The sequence below is a fragment of the Sander lucioperca genome, chromosome 5, assembly GCF_008315115.2.
Source record: "Sander lucioperca isolate FBNREF2018 chromosome 5, SLUC_FBN_1.2, whole genome shotgun sequence".
Classification (NCBI taxonomy): domain Eukaryota; kingdom Metazoa; phylum Chordata; class Actinopteri; order Perciformes; family Percidae; genus Sander; species Sander lucioperca.
In genome coordinates this window covers 37996734-38020010 of record NC_050177.1, presented here as the reverse complement: position 1 = coordinate 38020010, position 23277 = coordinate 37996734, and the positions used below count along the sequence as shown (strand labels likewise).

Sequence of the window (23277 nt, the reverse complement as noted above, 5' to 3'; positions counted from 1 at the left end):
TTTGGCCTGTGATTGTGTGTTGCCCGCTAATTGCTCGCTATGGTAAAAGGCCTAAATGTGTATCACTGACTCCCAGTACAGCATGTGCTCAGCATTATGTGAGGTCACATTTCTGATTCACATATGTCAAAGCAGGTAGATGTTTAGGTCCAACGTTTGGACAATATAATTAGTACATTATAAAGTGTATCATGATGGATGTTATCACAAAGCTGACAGCTGTGATGCATTTTAAGAAACCATTTAATGATGATTCAACTGTAACCATGAATGTTTCTCCATTTAACCAAAATTAAATGAAATGAAATGGTTTGTGACTGAAGGCCAAACTCAACAGTAGTTTTATAACAGGGTGGTTATAAATCGGTGACATATCCTTCATTCACTGGTGACCTTTTCATCTTATCAGAGTATTCACTTGGCGTGTCATTTCTCATCGCTGCAGGCAGAGCAGACGTCAGTCAGTCACTATAGAGTATACTAATCCTACAGCTAATTCATTTTGACAATGACATTACATACTTGAAACATTTTGTCTTGTGGAAACATGTCAGGACACACAGTTAGTCTTCATATGCCATGACTCATGAGGTTATTAAAAACATAGTATTTTCCTCTCCTCACAATACAATATTATCTTTTATCAGACTTGATCATGAGCACTGTGCAGGAATGTTGTGGGTTTGACTACCATCTGTTGTATCTGATCAGTCCAATTCATGATGTTAAACTTTTACTTAAATGAATCTGTCTGCTGTTTACAATAATTAACATTTCTGATGTCCAGGACACATTTGGGCTGTTTGAGATACCTTACATACTAATGGTTAGATTAATAATAATAATAATAATAATAATAATAAATATATATATATATATATATATATATATATATATATATTACAAGACGTTTGTAAAGGCCAAATGTTCTGTAAACTCTAGGCTATCTAAGGAAAAAAATAATTATGTGAGAAAATGTAATCCTCTTCTATACAGTAATTTGGCCTGGTCTAGTCCATCACTTGTCTTGTACATTTTAACACACAAATACTAGAGTAAAGATAATTTGAAGTGCATTTAAACAAATGTAATCAAAAGCCACTAGGCTATACTTTTACTATGTAAAGCCTGTAACACAGGCTGACAGTGCTGCGCTGTCAGCCTGTAACACAGGCTGACAGTGCTGCGCTGTGGAAAGCAATCAGACTAAATCAGATTTCTAATCACGATCAACAGCTACATCAAAGAGTGCCTTCACGCTGAGATCATCATCTGTTTCAACAGCAGTCAAAAAATAAAACATTAGCTTGCCTAGCTAAGTAATGTGACAGAAACCTAGTCTGGCATTAGTACCCTGATAGTTAACAACTTAATATAGAGCTTTTCCTTCATGTTTTGCTATTCAAATGGCTACATTCTAGCACAATAGCTGCACAAATCATTAGTTGGATGTAAATATAAGTCATTTCGACATTCAAGAATATTATTACCTGCACTGTTTTAAAATATCACTTACCGCTATCTTGGCAGCTCTGTGAGAGTAGGATTTGAACATTTGTACTGTATATTGTAGAAATGTATGGGACGAGTCAAATCATTTTAAGACTTAGAGTAGAAAGTGTCACCTGCAGCTGAACTTTGGTTTCTTCTGTATTCCAAGATTTCATCTTGTCCAACTTGTGTTGATGTCCTCTGTGTGATATGTTATGCTTTTTTGCACTGTGATTATTACCACAGCAGGTGGCATCGTAGCAGGAATTTAGATGAAGAACTCATCGACTGGCTCCTTGTTTGTGTGTGCTGACAGCAGCTCAGCAGTAGTCCTGTTCTCCACGTAGAGCTCTTTTGAGGGGCTTTGTCCTGCTGCCACAGTCCTGCTGCCACAGCCCTTCCTGGCTGCATCTGCACATCTAGAGGAGCCCCATGTCCTGGAGGCGACCTGAGGGTGTTTGTGTGTCCGTGGCAGACATTCAATCAGCTCCTTGGCCAGATCCTCAACAGCTGAAGCCCCAACAGCGGCAGGTCTCTCAGGGCTGTGAGTCATCAAAGGGTCCATGGTAGAAGAGCGAGCAATTATTTTGACTACCGTGTCAGAGTGCAGTGAGACAGGGACTCCTGTGTCTACGTTGGTCTCTGGCTCCTCCTCGTCCTCTTCCAGAAGGAGATTGGAGAGCGAACGCACGATGCAGGGGCGCAGAGGAGAGTCGGGGTGATTGGTGGTTGACGGCGGTGCAGGGCTGCTGCGCTGGGATGAATAACAGGAGCTGCCTGGAGGGGTGCTGCAGCAGCTTCCTGATCCCTGGCTCTCGGCTCCACCACCTCCTCCATGAAGCTTCTCAAGGACAGGGTCACTGCGCGGCCTGTGGCCTGTTGACAACCAAAATCACATCCAGCAGAGTCACAAAAGTGGGCATCAAAAACCTTTGCTATTGTACTATACTCTAAATTGAGTGTGGTTTCTTTGTGTAACGTCAATTTAAAGTGACTGGAGAAAAGAGGTTCATAGCCTTAGGGTCAGATAATTTGCAGATGGCGTTGCAGGATAAGACCGGTGTTTTGTTTTTTGTTTTGTACTCCATACAACAATGTGTGGTCTAAGTAAGTACATTAATCTGAATCTGATAAATTTCTTAATACATTTTTTAATAAGAAGTGATTTGTTGTAAAATATATCATCATGGACATCCTTTACAGTTGTTGCCGACTACTTACACAGGGAGAGTGAATGACTGGACAAAAGCATCAAAACTTTAAAGGTGCTGTAGGTAGGATTGGGAAGATCCAGGACTTAGCCAAAGAATTTGAACATCGACAACTTCTCAGTCCCTCCCCCCCTTTCTGCTAAAGCCCAAAACATTCTCCTAAGCCCCTCCCCCCACAAGGGAGAATGAATGCGTGTGCCTGAGCAGTGATTGACACACAGTTAGACACCCCCCCTGGCCATGATTGGTGCATCTGAACAGGGAGCGGTGGATTTTTGCAAATCGCACTACAGGCTTCTCTGGAGGAGCCAGACTTTTTTTTAAATTACCTGCTTCATGTAGTTCTACTGGAACATAGGGTCAGTTTCAGCAAATATGACAGAAAGTTAGTTTTATAAGTCTTACCTACTGCACCTTTAACTTTTGTAACGATGCCTTAAACAAAGGCACCAAAAGTACAAAAAACGTTTCTGCTTTGCACTTTGCAATTCTGCATCACACGTCTTGCAAAACACTACACACTATTTCTTACATTAGAAACTTTGTTCAAGAATGAAAACTCTAGCAATCAGTGGGAAAACACTGGACTGACTGGTGGGGTCAGTCCTAGGTTGTATACAGCACGCAAGGTGATATTTCCCCTGTTGCCTGGCCAGGGATTATATTGCTTGTGATGTGAATGACATGATGTGGCCAGACCCAAACAGAAGACAGGATCCATAAACAATCTACCCAATCCTTTACAAAACAATTTTTGGTTTACCATTGCACTATAATTTTACTGCAATTATATTGATTGTTTTTTGTGTTTACAGTAACATTGATTACTGTACTGTAATTCTACTTTTCTCCGTTTTTGTTGTAAAACCTGCAATGGGAAAAAATAAACTGTATATGTTTTTTTCTGAAGCCTTTCTATTTTTGCATTCATTGAAATGTAAGTAGATGTTCTGTACTGGAACAATCTTTCACAGGAGCCTGTATGAGAAAATAGGTATACAAAGTACTAAAGAGAGCAGTGTTTTGTATAAAGTACATCAGTGTGTTGTTGCTGCTTTGAAAGAGTAATATAAGTGGTGTATGTGTGTATAATTTTGTTGCAAAAATGCCATTTGAAAAAGGATTGTTACGTTTTCATTGCAGATTTCATCGTGACATAGAAGTGAGATATTTATCTCCAAGTGTTGCGTCTTATTTGGCTTGTGTGAAGAATTTTAACAATGAGCCACATTTTGTAACAAGTGTATAAGCCATCAGTAAAAACTGTAATGCATTTGATTTTGAATAAAATAAAAACAAGGTGACGCTCACTAACAGCTGGCAACATGAGAGTTTTGGGATCTAAGAAAGGGCTCATGGGCCTTAGACCGCTACTGTAGAAGACTCTGATCCACTTCAACAAACTGCGTAGCAATGTGGCTAAATGGCTTATAAAAACTGTTATTCAACTCAAACTTATAAGTTACCTGTGGAGTTTTCTTATAAACAATTTTTTTTTTACATTCAATGTTAATAACCTAAACACATAATGGGTATAGTATAGTATGTAAAAAAAAAAACAAAACAGTATATTATGTCATAAAAAGTCATAGTATAGTAAGTCATAAAAAAGTCATAGTATGTCACAAAAAAGTCATAGTATAGTTTGTAATTAAAATGTTAAAAAAGTCATATTTTTTCGACATACTATACTATGACTTGTTTGCGACATACTATACTATGACTTTTTTTCGACATATTACACCATGAACAACTACAACTACTATTTCTAGTCCTAGTTCCATTATCTTTATTGTGACTATAATTGCTACTATTCACCACACCCCCAGCAGGCACCGTCACGCCGCCTTCACACTGGCAGCTCCGTAATACGCAATACGCCCCCAGCGGACGTCGTACTACACCGTGGAAAAGCTTCGGAAGCGACTCACAAAAATGGCAGAGAGACTAGAACAACTGATAAGTGTCTGAATGTACGATTCTCTATGACCGCTCTTATACAGATATAAATAGAGAGGCTGCTGCGTGGAGAAAAGTTGCCCAGGACGTTGACATGTCACGTCGGTTAAATGTGATATAGCGGTATAATGTCAATAGTTCGATGTCTGTTGCTAGCTAACTAATTAGCATTAGCAGGTTTGTTTATCAGTACCATAGCAACGCTGGAATTGTCGGATAGGAACCGTCCGTAGCCTCATAGACGGTATATAAGAATGGATCAACAGATCCCGTTGCTCTGGACCATAGACAGTATATAAGAGTGGACCAACAGACCCCGTTGCTCTGGACGGAGACAAAGCCCGTCTACGGAAAGCAGTTCTACTCCCTATTAAGCCCCATTGTACCTACTTTGGTTGCAGTTCCACCAGAGTTCCACTGGGGGTGATCACGGTCCAGTGCAAAATGAATGGGACCCTATGGAGCTAGACGGCTAAATTTGTCTCTTTCGCCTGATTGTCGTTGAGAAATCTCAGATTTGATTGTAGTTTTTGCAAGTTCAACATGGATTATAGGTCGAAAGTTGAATGAACGAGTACTTATGCCCTTTACGGTGTTCATTTTAGGACATCCTCAGATCTCAGACTCAGGTGTCAGACTCAAACGAAACGGCCTCAGCGTCACAAAAACCTCTCTCATCCTCAGACCAAACGGCATCAGCCTCAGACCAAACGGCATCAGCCTCAGACAAAACGGCATCAGAAAAACCTCTGTCAGCCTCAGACCAAACGGTGTCAGCCTCAGACCAAACGGTGTCAGGCTCAGACCAAACGGCATCAGCCTCAGACCAAACGGCATCAGCCTCAGACAAAACGGCATCAGCCTCAGACCAAACGGCATCAGCCTCAGACAAAACGGCGTCAGAAAAACCTCTGTCAGCCTCAGACCAAACGGTGTCAGGCTCAGACCAAACGGCATCAGCCTCAGACAAAACGGCATCAGCCTCAGACCAAACGGCATCAGCCTCAGACAAAACGGCGTCAGAAAAACCTCTGTCAGCCTCAGACCAAACGGTGTCAGGCTCAGACCAAACGGTGTCAGCCTCAGACCAAACGGCCTCATCCTCAGACCAAACGGCATCAGCCTCAGACCAAACGGCGTCAGCCTCAGACCAAACGGCTGGGTTCTGGCTTACTCTGTGTGCTATGTATTAGTCATTAATGTTATGCACGAAACTTTACAGCCACAAATGAATGCAGAGCTAATTGCTAACTTAAAATTGTATTTAGGTGTTCGAAATCCAATCAAACACATATATAATGGGACAACAACAAGAAAAATAAATGATGACTTGCAAACTCACCGGAGCAGAAGGACGTACACTCACTGAGGAGCATCTCGCTGCAGTCTGCGGGAAGCGGCGCTTGACATCAAGCCCCGCCCACATCCAAGTCAGTCATTTTTTTTTTTACCTACGTCGTCTCCCCATACGCTCGAACCATACAGTCTATGGCTCGAACGGACCAAGACGGTAGCAAACCTCATATCCTCTTGTTTCACATTAGATGACAGAAACTGATGTAAGCTAAACACAAACGACATTTCATGCAACAACAGTGAACTGTAATTGGGTCCGTGTACTTTTTCGTTCATTTGATTTCCGACTTTGAAACGAAAAGAGTGGTTCGGAAATAACGTAAGACTGCTCCGGTGAAAGCCTTGTTTTCATGAGCTTCTGGGGCTAGCTGCTAGCTAGCTCGGAAGCTACATCTGATGGAAGGCAGGTTGCTAATTAGCCAATGCTAAAAAGTATGGAAGTATCCTACTAGTTTCCCCTGCTTTCTATCAATATTCCTCAGTATTTGTCTTTTGGTGTAGTTTGCTAACATGCTCGTAGACATGTAAATGAACTGTTTGCGTGCTAGTTAAGTCAACGGTCAACACCTTTTATATTGTAACGTGAAAGCTCAGGCTGCGTTAGCTTCAACTAAACCACAGCAGCAACTTGCACTGCCCCGTTAAAATGCAACTCGGATATAACGGTAATCACGTAGCGATTTTACTGTATCTAGACATCTGTATGTGTGTTCGACCTTTTGAAATACTTAGATTAGGTGTGTTTACTGTGCAGGTAATATCCGAGGAGCGTTTTGCATGATTGTGAGTTCTCCTGAACCAGACTGAGAGACCATTTAAAGACTCAGGAACCCTTTGCAGGTGTTTTGGATTAATTAGCTGATTAGAGTGGGACACTTTGAGCCTAAAATATTGAACCTTTTCACAATATTCAAATTTTCTGAGGGTTTTCATAAACTGTAAGCCATAGTCATCAAAATGATAACAAATACAGGCTTGAAATATCTCGCTTTGCATGTAATAAGTCTATATAATTAGTTTTACCTTTTAAGTTGAATTACTGAAATAAATGAACTTTTGCACAATATTCTAATTTTTCGAGTTTCACCTGTATGCTTCTGGTTCACCTGTTAATTGTTAAAGCAAAATCGCCCCTTTGTACATTTGGTTGTGACTGAATTCTTGCTGTTAATATGAAAGTCCATAACGAAACAACACACCATTCTACTTTTGAGGGCTAAATTAAATGAAATATGGCTCGTTTTCCGTTTGACCACATTGTCATCAATATTAACAAGGTTTAAAATGACCCATTTTTCAAATTTGGATATCATTTCAAAATCAGAAATCAGTAGTAACTACATGAAAACTTCACTGTTGCATGAAATATCGTTTGTTTAGCCTAAATCATCAGTTTCTATCTAATGTGAATCAAGAGGCTATATCAGCTTCGCTACCAGGCTCTTTTTTTTTTTTTTTTTTTGTCTTCAAAAACCTTTATTATTCAAGTACAGATCCATAAACACATTGAAAACATTAAATGCATACATACATACACGAAAAAGGGTCGCATTAAATTTACATTAAAGAGGTTGTAAGGCATTGTAAATGTTCAGAGTCCGGATGGCTTTCTTATTTGTCAGTCCTTTTTTAAGGTTTTAAAATATAATTTCATGTCATTTTTAAATTGGTGACTAGCCTATTCGGTTTTCTTTCAGATCATTTACATTTATAGATATAAAATTTTCAAATAAAATTAAAAGATTCAAAATAAAAAACATGTCATTTATCCAAATAATTTTCTTCATAGTAAAAAAATTCTACCAGGCTGTCTTGGTCATGGATGTATTAAGAGAACGGTCTTGGTCCGTTAGAGCGTATGGGGAATGACGTAAGCAAAAAAAAAAAAAAAAAAATGACTGACTTGGATGTGGGCGGGGCTTGATGTCAAGCCCCGCCTTCCCGCAGACTGCAGCGAGATGTACTTGTGCACTCACTACAAAGCATGGTCGAAAGCATGGATGTTGTCGGTACACGATCCGTTCTGCCCATGGTTCTGCCTGCACGATCCGTTCTGCACATGCGCAAAATGTTCGTGCATGCGCTGTTATACGAGGATTTACGACACTGCACGATCTGTTCCACGCTTCCGGTCGACAGCCAAGCTAACGTTAGTTTAGCTAACGGCTCATTCGGCTAACCGCTAGCTGATTGTAGCGGTCTGCCGTTAGCCTCCACAGGCAAGCTAACGTTAGTATAGCTAACAGCTAATTCGACAACTTTTTGTCTGAGGCTGAGAGAGGTTTTTCTGACGCCGTTTTGTCTGAGGCTGATGCCGTTTGGTCTGAGGCTGACACCGTTTGGTCTGAGCCTGACACCGTTTGGTCTGAGGCTGATGCTGTTTGGTCTGAGCCTGACACCGTTTGGTCTGAGGCTGACAGAGGTTTTTCTGATGCCGTTTGGTCTGAGCCTGACACCGTTTGGTCTGAGGCTGACACCGTTTGGTCTGAGGCTGACACCGTTTGGTCTGAGGCTGACAGAGGTTTTTCTGATGCCGTTTTGTCTGAGGCTGATGCCGTTTGGTCTGAGCCTGACACCGTTTGGTCTGAGGCTGACAGAGGTTTTTCTGATGCCGTTTTGTCTGAGGCTGATGCCGTTTGGTCTGAGGCTGACGCCGTTTGGTCTGAGGCTGATGCCGTTTGGTCTGAGGCTGACGCCGTTTGGTCTGAGGCTGACGCCGTTTGGTCTGAGGCTGATGCCGTTTGGTCTGAGGATGAGAGAGGTTTTTGTGACGCTGAGGCCGTTTCGTTTGAGTCTGACACCTGAGTCTGAGATCTGAGGATGTCCTAAAATGAACACCGTAGCCCTTTCGATTTGTTACAGGTTGAGTCGTTGTTGCCCATAACACGCTAGCATTCTGCTAATGGATGCTGATTGGTCAGTGAAGGACTGATTACGATCGGAGATCCTGCTTGACGGCATCCGAAGCGGAACCAGAATGCCAGAGTGAATATTTCGGCGTGGTCTTTAAAACATTAGCAAACCTCTTTCTAGCACGTGTATTGACAGGGAGAGTCTAATCTGTCAGCTGTGTTGTCGATGCCTCGAGAGAAAAAAGGAAGCGACTCAGAGCTTGCCGTAAAGCAGAATCTCTGGCCGTATATATGCATGACGTCATTGACATTTTAAAAGGCTTTTTAGAACAAAAAAGCCACTTTAAAAAAATCTAACACCCAGCAGTGTGTATTTTCTTAGCCTCCCCTTTCAAATGCAACATTCAAATTACTAGACAAAAAATTATATCCTGAGAAAAGTGGATTTTGAGGGGTATAGCTCCATAGAGTCCCATTCATTCTGCACTGGCCTGTGAGCGCCCCCTATTTGGAACTCTGGTGGAACTGCAACCAGTTCAGAAGCCGGAAGTAACGAGAGAGTGGAACTTCTTCCCATATTAGAAATTCTTTGACGGAGACCAGTGAAGGCCGTTAGAAGCACTTTTCCGGTGAGCGCTGAGCGTTACTGCGCAGCCTCCAACTGAGAGAGACGACGTAAATGTGACGTGAGCAACGTGTCTGAAAGTTGGAAGTCTTCTGGTAGCTGTGCCAAGAGAAATCTCAATCATTCCCAATCTAGCAGAAACGGAGAGCGTTGGTATATGTAAGGAGATAACATAGGCACAGGCTAATTATTGCTAACTAAAATGCTAGTTAACATTAGTAATTGCACTTAAACAGCTAATGTGAGACGAAACTGCCTGCGCGCTTCTCCTGTACTATACGGTAATTCCTCTACTATGCGACAGTAAGTTGCGTGGTTATGACACAATCGTTAGCCTATTTTTATAAAAACGTCTGCTACGGAGCCATAACGTGAGGTACAAGGTAATGGAGCCTTTCATACATTGTCGTGTTTCTTTAGAAATAAACAATGGACAAATAGAGTCTTTAAACGCTTCAGATGTAAAGTTATTCGCTGTCAAAGTGGCGCCAAAATGAATGGCAGTCAATGGAATGCTAACGGGGGGTGATCGCTTTGTAGCATTAAAATGGCGCCATAGGAGGTTCGCGGTCCGAGGAGAGGCTTACCCCCTTGCTCTGGACGGAGACCAGTGAAGGCCTTTAGAAACACTTTTCCGGTGAGCGCTGAGCGTTACTGCGCAGCCTCCAACTGAGAGAAACGACGTAAATGTGACAGTGGCAGTCAATGGAATGCTAACAGCAGGTGATCGCTTTGTAGCATCAAAATGGCGCCATAGGAGATTCGAGCTCTGAAGCGAAGCTTAACCCCTTGCGTAGCCTTTCGCAAGAGTTAAATTTTTTGAACGCATCCGGATGACCAACCAACGATTTTTTTCGCACCGCACTCGTTCGGACCCAGTTCGGACCCATTCGCATGCAGTCTGCGAATCTCCATAGGAAATGAATGACTTCCGGTCGTTTCGAAGCCGTATCGGAGCTGATTTCAACTGCCAGTGTGAAGGCGGCGTCAGACACCGCCTACCAAGAGCATGGGTCTGTCCGAGGTTTCTCCCTAAAATGAAGTTTTCCTCACCACTTGAAGTTTCTGCCTAAAAGGGAGTTTTTCCTCCCCACTGTCGCACTAAATGCTTGCTCTTGGGGGAATTACTGGAATTGTTGGGTCTTTGTAAATTATAGAGTGGTCTAGACCTACTCTGTCTGTAAAGTGTCTTGAGATAACTCTTGTTATGATTTAATACTATAAATAAAATTTAATTGAAATTGTGATTCTTTTCGACAAAATACGCTGTGACTTTTTTCGACATACTTAACTATGACGTTTTCATGATGCTTTTCGAAATACCATGCTTTGACTTTTGTCGACTGAATATACTATGACTCTTTTATGATTCTTTTGACATACTACGCTTTGACTTTTTTCGACATACTATTCTATGACTTTTTAACATCTTCAGTAATGTGAACAATAAATATAACGCCGAACCAATGCGTTATGACCTTCACAAATAGCTCAGTGAAATAAACTGCTGGAGATAAAATGAAGATTGGAGGTTGAGGGTTCAACTCTTCATCATACTGACTTTTTTTCGACATACCATACTATGACTTTTTTTTAGATCTTTTTCAACATACTATACTATGACTTTTTATTACTTTTATTCGATAAACTATACTATGCCTTTTTTCGACATACTATACTTTGCCTTTTTATGACTTATTTCGATATACTATACTATAACTATAAGAAAGCACAACAGAGGATGTACTTCCTGCGGCAGCTGAAGAAATTCAACCTGCCAAAGACAATGATGGTAGACTTCTACACAGCCATCATCGAGTCCATCCTCACATTGTCCATCACCATCTGGTACACTGCTGCCACTGCCAAGGACAAGGGTAGACTGCAGCGTGTCATTCGGTCTGCAGAGAAGGTGATTGGCTGCAATCTACTGCCACTCCAGGACCGTTACGCCACCAGGACTCTGAAGCGTGCTGGAAAGATTGTGGCTGACCCCTCCCACCCCGGACACAAGCTCTTTGAGACACTCCCCTCTGGCAGGAGGCTGAGGTCCATCAGGACCAAAACCTCACGTCACATGAACAGCTTTTTCCCCTCCGCCACTAGCCTTATTAACAAGGCCCGGAAACCACCCTGACACTCCACCCCTGGCTCTTCATGCCACTGTTCTCTCTCTGCTGTAATGCTCTTTGCTCTTTATTTTTTATTTATATCTTTATTTATTCTTTATTTTTAATTTAATACATACTGTGTACATATACTTATACTTATATTGTTTATACCTATACTTATATTGTTTAATATTCCATCTAGAAAATGTGTGACGTGCACCAACAACACCAAAACAAATTCCTTGTATGTGTTAAAAAACGTACTTGGCAATAAAACCCTTTCTGATTTTGATTCTGATTCTATGACTTTTTTGACATATTATGACTTTTTTTGTCTTCCGTAATGTGAACAATAAATATAATGCTGAAACAATGCATTATGAACTTCAGAAATAGCTCAGTGAGATAACCTGCTAGACAGTAAAGATTTGAGATGGAGGGTTTAACTCTTCGACATACTATACTATAACTTGTTTCCGATATACTATTACTTTTTTATGACTTTTTTCGACATACTATACTGTAACTTTTTAAAGACTTTTTCGACTTACTAAACTTTTTTTGACATACTATACTATGACTTTTTTCTGACATACTATACTATGACTTTTTTCTGACATACTATACTATGACTTTTCTAACACTTTTTCCATGACTTTTTATGACTTTTTTTGACATACTATGACTTTTTTTGTCTTCTGTAATGTGAACAATAAAATACAATGCTGAACCAATGCATTGTGAGCTTCAGAAATAGCTCAGTGAGATAAGCTGCTAGACAATGAAGATTTGAGACGGAGGGTATAACTCTTCAACATACTATGACTTTTTTGACATACCTTACTATGACTTTTTACGTCTTCAGTAATGTGAACAATAAATACACTGTTGAACCAATGCATTATGAGTTTCACAAATAGCTCAGTGAGATAAGTTGCTAGAAATAAAATGAAGTTTGGAGGTTGAGGGTTCAACTCTTCAACATACTATGACTTTTTCGACATAGTATACTTCACATTTTTCATTATCCCACAAATAGCTCAGTGAGATAAGCTGCTATAGATAGGAAGTTAAGGATTCAACTCTTCGACATACTATGACTTTTTATTACTTTTATTCCATAAACTATACTATGCCTTTTTTCGACATACTTTACTATGACTTTTTAAAGACTTTTTCGACATACTATACTATGCCTTTTTTCGACATACTTTACTATGACTTTTTAAAGACTTTTTCGACATACTATACTATGACTTGTTTTTCGACATACTATACTATGACTTTTTACGTCTTCAGTAATGTGAACAATAAGTACACCGCTGAACTAATGCATTATGAGCTTCACAAATAGCTCAGTGAGATAAGCTGCTGGAGATAATAATGAAGATTGGCGGTTCAGAGCTCAACTCTTTGACATATTATACTATGACTTTTTTAAGACTTTTTCGACATACTATACTATGACTTTTTTTAGACCTTTTTCGACATACTATACTATGACTTTTTTGACATACTATGACTTTTTTTGTCTTCCGTAATGTGAACAATAAATACAATGCTGAAACAATGCATTATGAATTTCAGAAATAGCTCAGTGAGATAAGCTGCTAGACAGTAAAGATTTGAGATGGAGGGTTTAACTCTTCAACAAACTATGACTTTTTCGACATACTATACTATGACTTGTTTTCGATATTACTTTTTTATGACTTTTTTCAACTGTATACATACAGTATAGTACATACAGTATAGTATGTCTAAAAAAGTAATAGTATAGTATGTCGAAAAAAAAGTAGTAGTACAGTATGTACTACTACTTTTCCGACTTACTATACTTTGCCTTTTTATGACTTTTTTCGACATACTATACTATGACTTTTTTTTTTTACCTTTTTTGGCATACAGCTTTTTCAGTAATGTGAACAATGAGTACACCGCCGAACCAATGCATTATGAGCTTCACAAATAGCTCAGTGAGATAAGCTGCTGGAAATAAAAATGAAAATTGGAGGTTGTGGGTTCAACTCTTTAATATACCATGACTTTTTCAACACACTATACTATGTTTTTTATCAGGGACGTGCACAAATACGGGCTATTGTTGCCCGGGCAACAGCCCGTTTGCCCTGATTGGATTAGCTGCCCCTCTGGCAAAAGAGCCTAAATAAACTTTTCTTTCTTTCTTTTTTTTTCTTCTTTTTTTGCTGTTGTGGCTGCATTAATACGATAGGGGTGCAAGATATATATCGACTCAATATCGTTATCACAATATCACGTTGCGCAATATTATATCTAGGGGTGCAAGATATATCGACTCAATATCGTTATCGCAATATATCGAAATATGAGTATGATAAGTATGCAATATTTTGTTTATTTTGTGGAGCGCTGCGTCCCATCCGTTGGCTGCTAGTTGTGTTCGATTTAGAGCCCGCTTGAAACGCTATAATGATCATGTTTCATTGGCCAGTTACCGTGCCACTTGCACATGTTAGTGCACGTCAGCGCACGGGGCCACTACGTGACAAACCCTTTGGAGCGTACCACGTGTGTGCATATTTCGACAGAGTGACAGTGTAAGTGAAGAAATAGAGACAACAAAACGGAACGAATCAGTTCTGTTCTGTAGACATGGCCATTATTTATTTATTCATGTTGTGCCAGTCCAATATGACAGTCAGTTGAAATAAACCTTGTGTTGTAAGACAACTTGTTTAATTTGTTATAAATCTATTTTGATGCGTTTTCCCGTAACTTTTGTAATTTTACATATGTTTAAAAATATCAAAATTAATATCGATATCGCAATATTCATAATCGATATCGCAATATAACATTTTGTCAATATCGTGCAACCCTATAATACCATAATACGCCCATCATTACTTAAGTTAAATCAAATTAAATTCGCTATATCATTCAATCTTGCCCTCAGCGATGCCCTCTGCCCCCAGTCACGTGACTTTGTTTATATTCTCACACACGGAGCACCACAAACCCTTCTGCCTTCACGTGAGTTTTTAAAGTTATTGAGATTATGACAAATGCCCTGTGAATAGTAACCAAAGCAATCCACTTGAGCTTTGAATAGTCAGCGTTTGCATCACGGCATTGCCTTGCATGCTACGTTATCAACCAAAGTTAATGTTATATATGTATATATAACGTATGTTGCAGCAGCAGGCTAACGTAGCTACGTTAAGTCCGTTACATTAGTGTGTGTTCTGTAGAGAAGAGAGAGGCTCAGGGATGTGGTGGTTTGGGCTCTTGAATCATGCTAGGTTATACGTTGTTTACAGTCAATATGTTACGTGAGTTTTCAACCAACAATCAGATGTGACGTTAGTGAAAGTGAAAGTCGCCTTACTTTGTTATGAGATGATAAATGAATGTCCCAATTGGTTAATGTAATAAACTTTGCATTTAAAAAAAAATATAGCCTAATGTTAGTTTTGTGTGCTTAAGTATGCCTGCACAACAAAGATGACTGAAGAAGAGAGAGATAGAGCTCAATGAAGCAGCTAAAAGATGCACCTTTGCAGAGCTGGATTAAAACTGTCAGCAGACCAGCTGTGAGAGAAGCATTTGATAATGTCAAACAACCATCCTACATTATTTATTTAATGTGAAGTTGGCCTATTTTATCAGGGGCATTTTCTTTAGGTTGGAGTAGGCTAATAACTCATTAAAAACAAATGTTTCATTAATAATAAATACACAGCTAATTGTGTATGTGCCGTATATGGCATTGTGAATTAGTTATTATTTTATGGATATCAAGAGCTCCAGTTCACAGAGCATTTGAGAACCTGGGGATTGAGTAAAATACTTTTAAAATGTCATAGCATAGGATGTAAATAATGTCATAGTATGTCATAAAAATGTCAAAAATAAAGTTATAGTATAGTATGTCACAAAAGGTAATAAAAAGTCAATAGTATAGTATGTAAAAAAGTCATAGTATATCATAAAAATGTCAAAAAAGTCATAGTATAGTATGTCATAAAAATTCATTGCCTAGTTTGTCATAAAAATGTCATAGTATACTATGTCATAAAAATGTCATAAAAAGTCATAGTATAGTAGGTCATAAAATGTCATAAAAAGTCATAGTATAGTAGGTCATAAAATGTCATAAAAAGTCATAGTATTATGCCACAAAAAACATCAACAAAAACACGCTGTGAACACAGTTTACACTTCTGTGTACTTACCTTGCCTGTGTGTTTGCCAGGGCAGGGGCATTGTGAGGCTGCAGGGCGACAGGCTGTGGCCCTGTCCCAAGCTCCTGAGCTGCATTCCTCGAGGGGACACGCTGGGGCATGTCAGGGGGAAAGCACAGGTCAGAGGCCGCTGAGGTTGAGCTGGGGTTTTCACCTGCAGCACAGAAAGACAGAAGGAGAGGGATTATGATTTACACCAGGACTAAAGAGATTTAAGCAAGTTAAGTAACTTTGACAGAATTACTGTACGCATTTAACATATGGCTACTCTGACAGCTTTTAGTTGGCTCCGTGAAAGACAGCAACCACATGCATCCAGACATTTTTTATTTCATCATCACTGGAATATTGAACCAATGCTGTTTTATCTTATGAGGCTAGTCTGTTAAAAGCTTGATTTCTTTATTCTGAGCTAATGAATGACATGTAACCCTGACAGTCGACACTGATTATTCTGTGGTGTGAACAGGCTAAAGAATCCTGGCTCCTTGGCTAAGATATATTTTTTTCACCTGTTTAATTTTGTTGGGCTATGTCTTATCAGGTTTGTGTTATGTGACATTGTTAAAAACCTGAGATGTGACAAAAGCAGCCGCTCACGTATTATGATTTTCGGCTCCCAACTTGCTCTACTTTTTATCATTTGGTACAAATATAACTAATCTAAAATCGGTAACTTTATTTAAAGGGTTGCGCATAAGACTGACATGACACTGTAATAACCATGACATCTGTCATGAACATAAAGGAGTCTTTATAAATGTTTATGACTGTTGTCATTAAGAGTCATTTTGTAAATTATGACACTTTTAATACAATGTTGACATTATTTGAGATGTCTATTATATGCCAACTTTACATTAAACTAGACAACATAACCATAAGTATTTCCTAGAAGTCCTAATTATCAAACTTAAAAAAGCTTCATGTGTTAACATTACATTAAACGGTCATAAGTGGTTGGTTTTGACATTGGCTGTCATGAGACCATTATAATTGTGTTATGAATATTTTTCTTTGAGTGAAAGATCATCCAAATGCTTCTATAATTGTGTCATGAATAATTCCCTTGACTTTAAGTACAGTGGTACCATTTTTACTTTTCATTAAGATGTCATGAATGTTATAAGGCCAGTTTGACAACAGGGAATACAGTACCAAGGTGATTTACAGAGTTTTGGATAGATAGCTTTACTTGTAAAGTAACCGCTAACTGCTGCTAACTGTAGTTAGCTGCCGTTAGCCAGTTAGCTTGGTTAACCGTACAGCTTTCCTATTAGCTGACTCTGCCCCGCGATGCCAAGCCAAACCCGGGAAGATAACCACCTTAGTACATACGATAGTATACCCTGTCGTCAAACTGGCCTCCTCCGTCAATCTCATGGCTGTGTTGTTTGTATATTTGTGTTTGAACAACATCTGGTAACAATTTGGGGTTTGCATCACATGCACATCTAAGTGTGATTTGCAAAATGAAACATTTTCTTCCATAGCAACTGTCTTTGTTCATCGTGTGATAATTTTGATTGGAAGAAAAACTTCTCCTTCATGTATTCCAGATAAATAATGTTTTTGTCTTTTTGTCATTTAAACATAACATGACAAGGCAACACATTAACATTCCTTCATTTCACAAACAACTGCTGCTTTCCCTCAAAATCAAACTCGTTATTCCCTTGAGGATCCTGGCAAGCTACACAGTGTACAAAATGTTCCGTTCTACCAATAACATTTTAGCAAAACAAAGATCCTGCTCTTTGGACTCTATATGTTGTGAGATAAATATAGAGTAAACCTGCAGACTGCTGTGTGTTCACAGTTAATGTAGGACTGTTTCACACTGATGACAAACGTCATGATTACACCTGACATAAATCAAGGAGAAGCTTTTCTTCCATTAACAATTATCTAACATGTTGTAGAAAGAGTGGGGCATACTAAAGACTGGAAAGGACTTTAAAAAAAATCACACAACATTGGTCACTAAGATGCATGTAAAACATAATTAAACAGCAGGAATTGAACAATCATGCCCTCAACATTAGGCATCAGGCAACATTAGAGGTGTGAATCTTCACTGATCTCCCGATTCGATTCGATTACGATTATCATGGCAGCGATTCGATTCAATTCGATTCGATATCTCGATGCATCACAATGTGTCAAATACATTTTTCTATTAAAGCCATATAGGATATTTAATTCATAGCTTTTCAAGCTTCAAAAACAAAACACTGCAGTGCTCTAATACTAAATAAATTGGATACATAAAACTACAGCACTGAGCACATGGCACTTCCTGAATGTGCAAAACATAACAGAATATGTAAACAGAAAGGTTGTTAGGAATACATTAAATTGTAAACAGAAATTATCGATTATGGCCCAGCCAATTATCGATGCAGCATCGTCCATGTCCAAGATTCGATGCATCGATTATTTGATTAATTTCAACTCCTCTAGGCAACATATAGCATTTGCACATTTTGACACATTTGATGGTGTATTTGAGGATACACTTACCTGGAAGAGAACCTTGTTGCCATCCAGGTCTTCTGTCTGCCAGCGTGTAGTACTGATAGGGGTACAGGGGTTGGGCAACAGAGGGACTAGCTGGCCAATTTCTTCCACACTAAACTGCAGCACGGCAGAGCTGCATGGCTCCACTCTAACCCCTGGTGACAACTGTTTTAAAGCCAGCTGCAGGCACAGCCCGGGCTCTGTATGAAAAACAAGTGATTTTGTGTCACTTCCCTGCCTATTTGCTTTCCTTCTGACTATGATAAAAAGCTAAGCCTTAAAGCTGGACTTGAATGCTTTAATTGTTATTGCCTCAGAATATAAATACTATAAAAATCAAAGGGCAACAAGACGTACCTGTTCGGAGAGTGAACCAGCAGAAGCCAGTCTTCTGCTCCTCTGCCTGTCGCTGCAGCACTGTCTCATAGAGCCGCACAGCATCCTCATAGTTGTCATATCCACTGTACAGTGTCACACGTAGTATTTCACCTCCACAGTGGACTGGTCGAACCCCCCACACAGGCATACCTGCACCCAAACTATAGAAGTCTCTGCTGGGCAGGAGGTAGGGCCGCAGCATGGCATTGGCGGGGGAGCTGCTGGAGGTAATGTGGATCCCTCCAGTTCGGCTGCCGCAGGTCTCAGTGTGGTGGTACTGCCAGGGTGGACGCTGAAAGAAGTCCAGCACTTTGAGGATTCGCTCCTCTCCATAGGCCTCATGGAGGAAGAAGGTGATGGCCAGAGATGGGTAGCCTGAAGCATTTTTGGAAAAAGATTTATTCTCAATCAACCTTAAATAAAAACAGATGCAGTTCTAACAAGGGCAGCTCGTTGTGGGATGACATGTTTACTCCATACACGGAGACAGAGTAAATGTAGTATTCAGTTAAAAGTACATTTGAGGTTGTTTTTTTTTTTTACATCAAAATGGTTTAAATTTCTGTAAACATGTTTCCTCTTTATGGAGGATAATACAACATCAGAATGTGCAATAAGGTTGTACGGGCACAACAGAGTGTTGCATCCCTGCCAATTAAAAACCTAAGACCCAATTACCATCTTAGATGTAAGTATAATAAATACAAGACCACACAGTAAGGATCCTTACCTGCCACAGGACTGAGGCGGGTGTAACTTCTAAATGGAGAGGCCCTCTCTGACACATGGAAGATGTGTAAGCTTGGACAGAGCCAATGGAGGAGGCGATCCAGGGTGTGCTGCAGCAACAGTGAGTCTCCAGGGTTGGCCAGCAGATGCAAGTTCATTAGCAGGAGCTGTTGCTGCCGCTGCTGCCTGACCCGACTGGTCATACGCTCAACTAGGGTTACACACACACACACACACACACACACACAATGCATCAATATAATTGATTGATTGATTGCAAAACCTGCAAATGCTAAAACCAGGCAGCACAGAGATTTTTAGAAGAAGCCATAACAAATGTCTTGTTAGTTAAAAGGGTACTCTCCCAATTTGACACATCAAGATCAGTTTCCTTGTCATGGGGAGTATAGTCTATGTCTACGTTTTTCTCCCATCCTGGAATGCTGTGTGGACTCGCCAGACGTTACAGTAACATTACAACTAACAAATTTAGGAATGCGTTTAGTGCCAAAACAAACATGCATTTACCCACATTGGAAGTGTGATATCACATGCTAATTTGAGGCTGAAACTTGGACACTTTCCTTAACAGGAGGCTAATGTGACCATACCTTAAGAATAAATAAATCCTAATGATGTTATCATGGTAACCTCAACTTGGACTTGGAGATTTTCAATTTTGAAAAGTAACACTAAGAGTAAGACATGAAAAAAAGACATGGGGGGGGAGGTCTAAACAAAGATTCTCTATAACTAAAGATAGCTCATTAGCTACATGATGCCCCAATGGTATGAAATGGTACACACTTCCTGTCTCCTAAGTAATGTTAGGCTTGGCCATGTTTGAAAGTGTAGTGAATCTTGGTCATGGATGTATTAGAAGACCTTGGTCTCTGCTGCATCACTTTTGACCACGCTTATTTTAAATTGGTCTCTTCTGAGTCTCCTAACTTTATAAAAGTACAATTTTAAATTACTAGAGTGCCTCTTTAACTTCCGTATCAGTGGAGGAATACTTACTGCCAGATGATGACATCCTGCTGCAGTCAGATCTGAATAAGACAATAAAAAACACATGAGTGATTCATTCTCAAACACTTTTGGCTGGAGGAAAGACAAAAATATGTCTCCATCGTGTGGTGGCTGGCTTGGAAACAGCATGCCCCTTTGGTCACCATGACAACACATTATTTGTTGTTAGCTAACATAAGTGTAAACAGCCAATTTATGAGAAAATACACTGAAGAGTACAACCGTTTAAAACACCTATAGTAAAGTGCTAAGATGTTAAAACAACAGTTAAGTTGCTGGTTTAAAATGTTAGCCCCGTTCACGATTCACTGTCTTGGTCAAAACGAATTTCCATTGTGGCTCCAATGGCTTACAGGCTAGCTAACGTTAGCCCCGTTAGCTAACGCTGAGACAAGTTGACTCACTCGGCAGTTTCAGCTCCGGAGTCCACGTTTTCATCGTCGGCTCTCTTTAACACCGCCGCTCTTCGAAACATCGCCCGATAGCTAACGTTACACCTTTCACATTTAGTCGAGCCATCTGCACAGAAAGCTTGAGCGGTGTTTGCAACAGTCCGGGCTGAGAGTGAAAAGCATCCTGTCCACAGACTGCTAAAAAAAGGGGGACTCTTTTGCTGGGACGCTGACGTCACCGGGCAACGATACACGTACCGTTATGTTAAAATACAGGGCAGGCTCTGACTATTTTGTAGGAAAAAACAAAAACTGGAGGTGCCCCCGATTAAGTTTGGCATGCTGGACTATGTTTAGGAAGCTACTGAGGCTAAAGTCTGGGCGAAAGGGACCCACAGAAGTGCTGCTTTCAATCTAAAGCCGCCTATAATAACATGGAGCAGATGGCATGGGTCTAACAATATGAAAAGACAAAGGAGACAGTCCAGACGGGCTGGTAGATTTAGAAGTGCAGGGGACGTATGGAGGGGAGGCTCTAAACCCTGAACATTAAAGACATTGTTTGTTAATACCTTGTTAACAGCATTAAACTCGCTTTTGCAACACACCGCGGGTTTTGACAAGACCTGTGAAAGACTTGCTCTTAGTTGAGTTTATTGCAGTCTCTGTAGGCTATAACGTTACCTAGCAAAAACCAATGCAGTCCAATAAAATACATCTTATCTTAAAGTATGGAGACTCAAAGTGTTCAATAATATACAAATAAACACATGAAATAAATAGGTATAGATATATTATAATGTGCAATTTAACCATGACACTGAAATAATGCTATGTATGTTTAAAACCCAGCTCATTATTACAATGGGCCGAGCAGCTAGCTGCGTGGACCCTATTGTTTGGTTTTTTTTTTGCCAGTATTATTCTTCTTCCTAAGAAATTCATGTTCTCACACACGAAAAATCACCAAACTTTGCAAATCACAACATTTAGAGGTCACTGTAGATCTAATGTGCAAAACTTCAGAATTTTATTTCAAAAAGTGAATTAAAAAAAAAACAAAGTTTGAATTGTGTCCTCATCTACGCCATTGCAGTCAATGGAAAATAGAGCATCTTTAAACATCAGTTTGTCATTTATTGATCTTTGTGAAAATACATTAAAGGCATCTCTATGTAATACTCGCATCTCAGTAGTAGGCAGTTCTGTCATCAGTCAGATAATAGCTCCCTGAGATCAGCACCTGCCTATGGTGTCAAATGTTCTGAGTTTGAGCCCCTGGTGTTGCAAGATTATCATACATATATCTAATCAGGCATTGTGCTGTGGACAACTGCCCTGCATATTTTAAATGTGTCTCTGCATTAACACACCTGATTCAACTTAACAATCAGTGCAGTTAAATAAAGTCATGTTATTTATGAATAAATATATCCTCCATCTCTCAACCCTCCCACCAGCCGTTGGGCCACGCCTCCTCATTTGAATTGACAAGTGTCACTTAAAAGTGAAAAGCCTTAATGTTAAATACAAATAGAAATGGTGAATCTTAAAATGTCAAAAGGCAATTACCAAATGTAAAATTCAAAAGATAAAACTTCAAATTGAAAATTGAAAATTATTAAGTGCAAAGGCTAAAATATTTTTTTTTTTCTATTTGAGATTTTAATTTAAGTATTTCTATTTAAGCTTTTCCATTTCACACATGGCCATTTTTTGAGTTTCATATTTGATGTTTCTGTTATTCAATAAAAGATTTCAAAGATTTCAGTTGAAGCATTTACATTTAAGCTTTGCATTTTAAATTTGACTTTTTACATTTTCAAATTATCATTTTACATTTCAACTTTGCTTTTTAAGTTTCCTTTTTCTTTTTTAAATTTAATTCTGGCATGGTTTTTCCTAGTAACGTAATAAAATAATAATATTTTTAATTTGATCTTGCTTCGTTTTCTCTTTGGACTTTCAATTTGAATTATGAATAAATATATCCTCCATAGTTATTCAGTCAACCCGGGTTGACTAAATAAAAAACTACAGGCATCTATAAGTTGTCTAGACAAAGTACACACATTCTAAGAATTTACTAGTTATACATTCATTTTTGACAGTATTTTAAAATCCTGCATTTGCATAGCAATTCCATTGACCGGATTGACTTAGTAAAAATAAATTACAGACCTTACTAGACAAAGTTCACAAATATTCAGAATTTCTCTTATGATCAATGAATTATCAAAGCTCACTGAGACTGCTATGGACACCTTTCCTGCATGTTTTAGATTATCAGAATCAACACAACTGTCTAAGTCTGAAATGATCAGCTCATTAGTTTGTGTCCTAGCTTAACATGCCACTGTGTACTCTGGCTTTATGCTGTGGGGATAGGTAGCTC

At 39.4% G+C, this 23277-nt stretch overlaps 1 protein-coding gene across 2 annotated transcripts; it reads right to left on the bottom strand.

Moving 5' to 3' along the window:
• Positions 1–1165: 1165 nt before the first annotated feature.
• LOC116045565 (protein FAM124B) lies at positions 1166–21346 on the bottom strand. 2 transcript variants are annotated; one of them, XM_031293271.2, is made up of 7 exons: positions 20895–21346; positions 20479–20510; positions 19460–19669; positions 18709–19104; positions 18355–18551; positions 15823–15985; positions 1166–2370 (listed from the first exon to the last, which is right to left on the bottom strand). In XM_031293271.2, the coding sequence occupies exons 1-7, from the start codon at positions 20963–20965 to the stop codon at positions 1760–1762; spliced, it is 1680 nt and encodes a 559-aa protein (XP_031149131.1). In that variant the 5' UTR covers positions 20966–21346; the 3' UTR covers positions 1166–1759. The 2 variants fall into 2 exon arrangements, with proteins under 2 accessions (XP_031149131.1, XP_031149132.1); XM_031293272.2 differs by having other exon boundaries at positions 1166–2367; positions 20895–21343.
• Between the last annotated feature and the right edge of the window lie 1931 nt (positions 21347–23277).

Bases quoted from the DNA above. Each gene is read 5' to 3' on its own strand.
- LOC116045565 (XM_031293271.2), bottom strand. From the start codon at position 20,965: ATGTTTCGAAGAGCGGCGGTGTTAAAGAGAGCCGACGATGAAAACGTG. The intron at 19,670-20,478 runs GTAAGTATTCCT...GTGTAACCCTAG, and splicing joins CAGGATGTCATCATCTGGCA to TTGAGCGTATGACCAGTCGG. The intron at 2,371-15,822 runs GTAAGTACACAG...TTTGGTTGTCAA, and splicing joins CTGGCAAACACACAGGCAAG to CAGGCCACAGGCCGCGCAGT.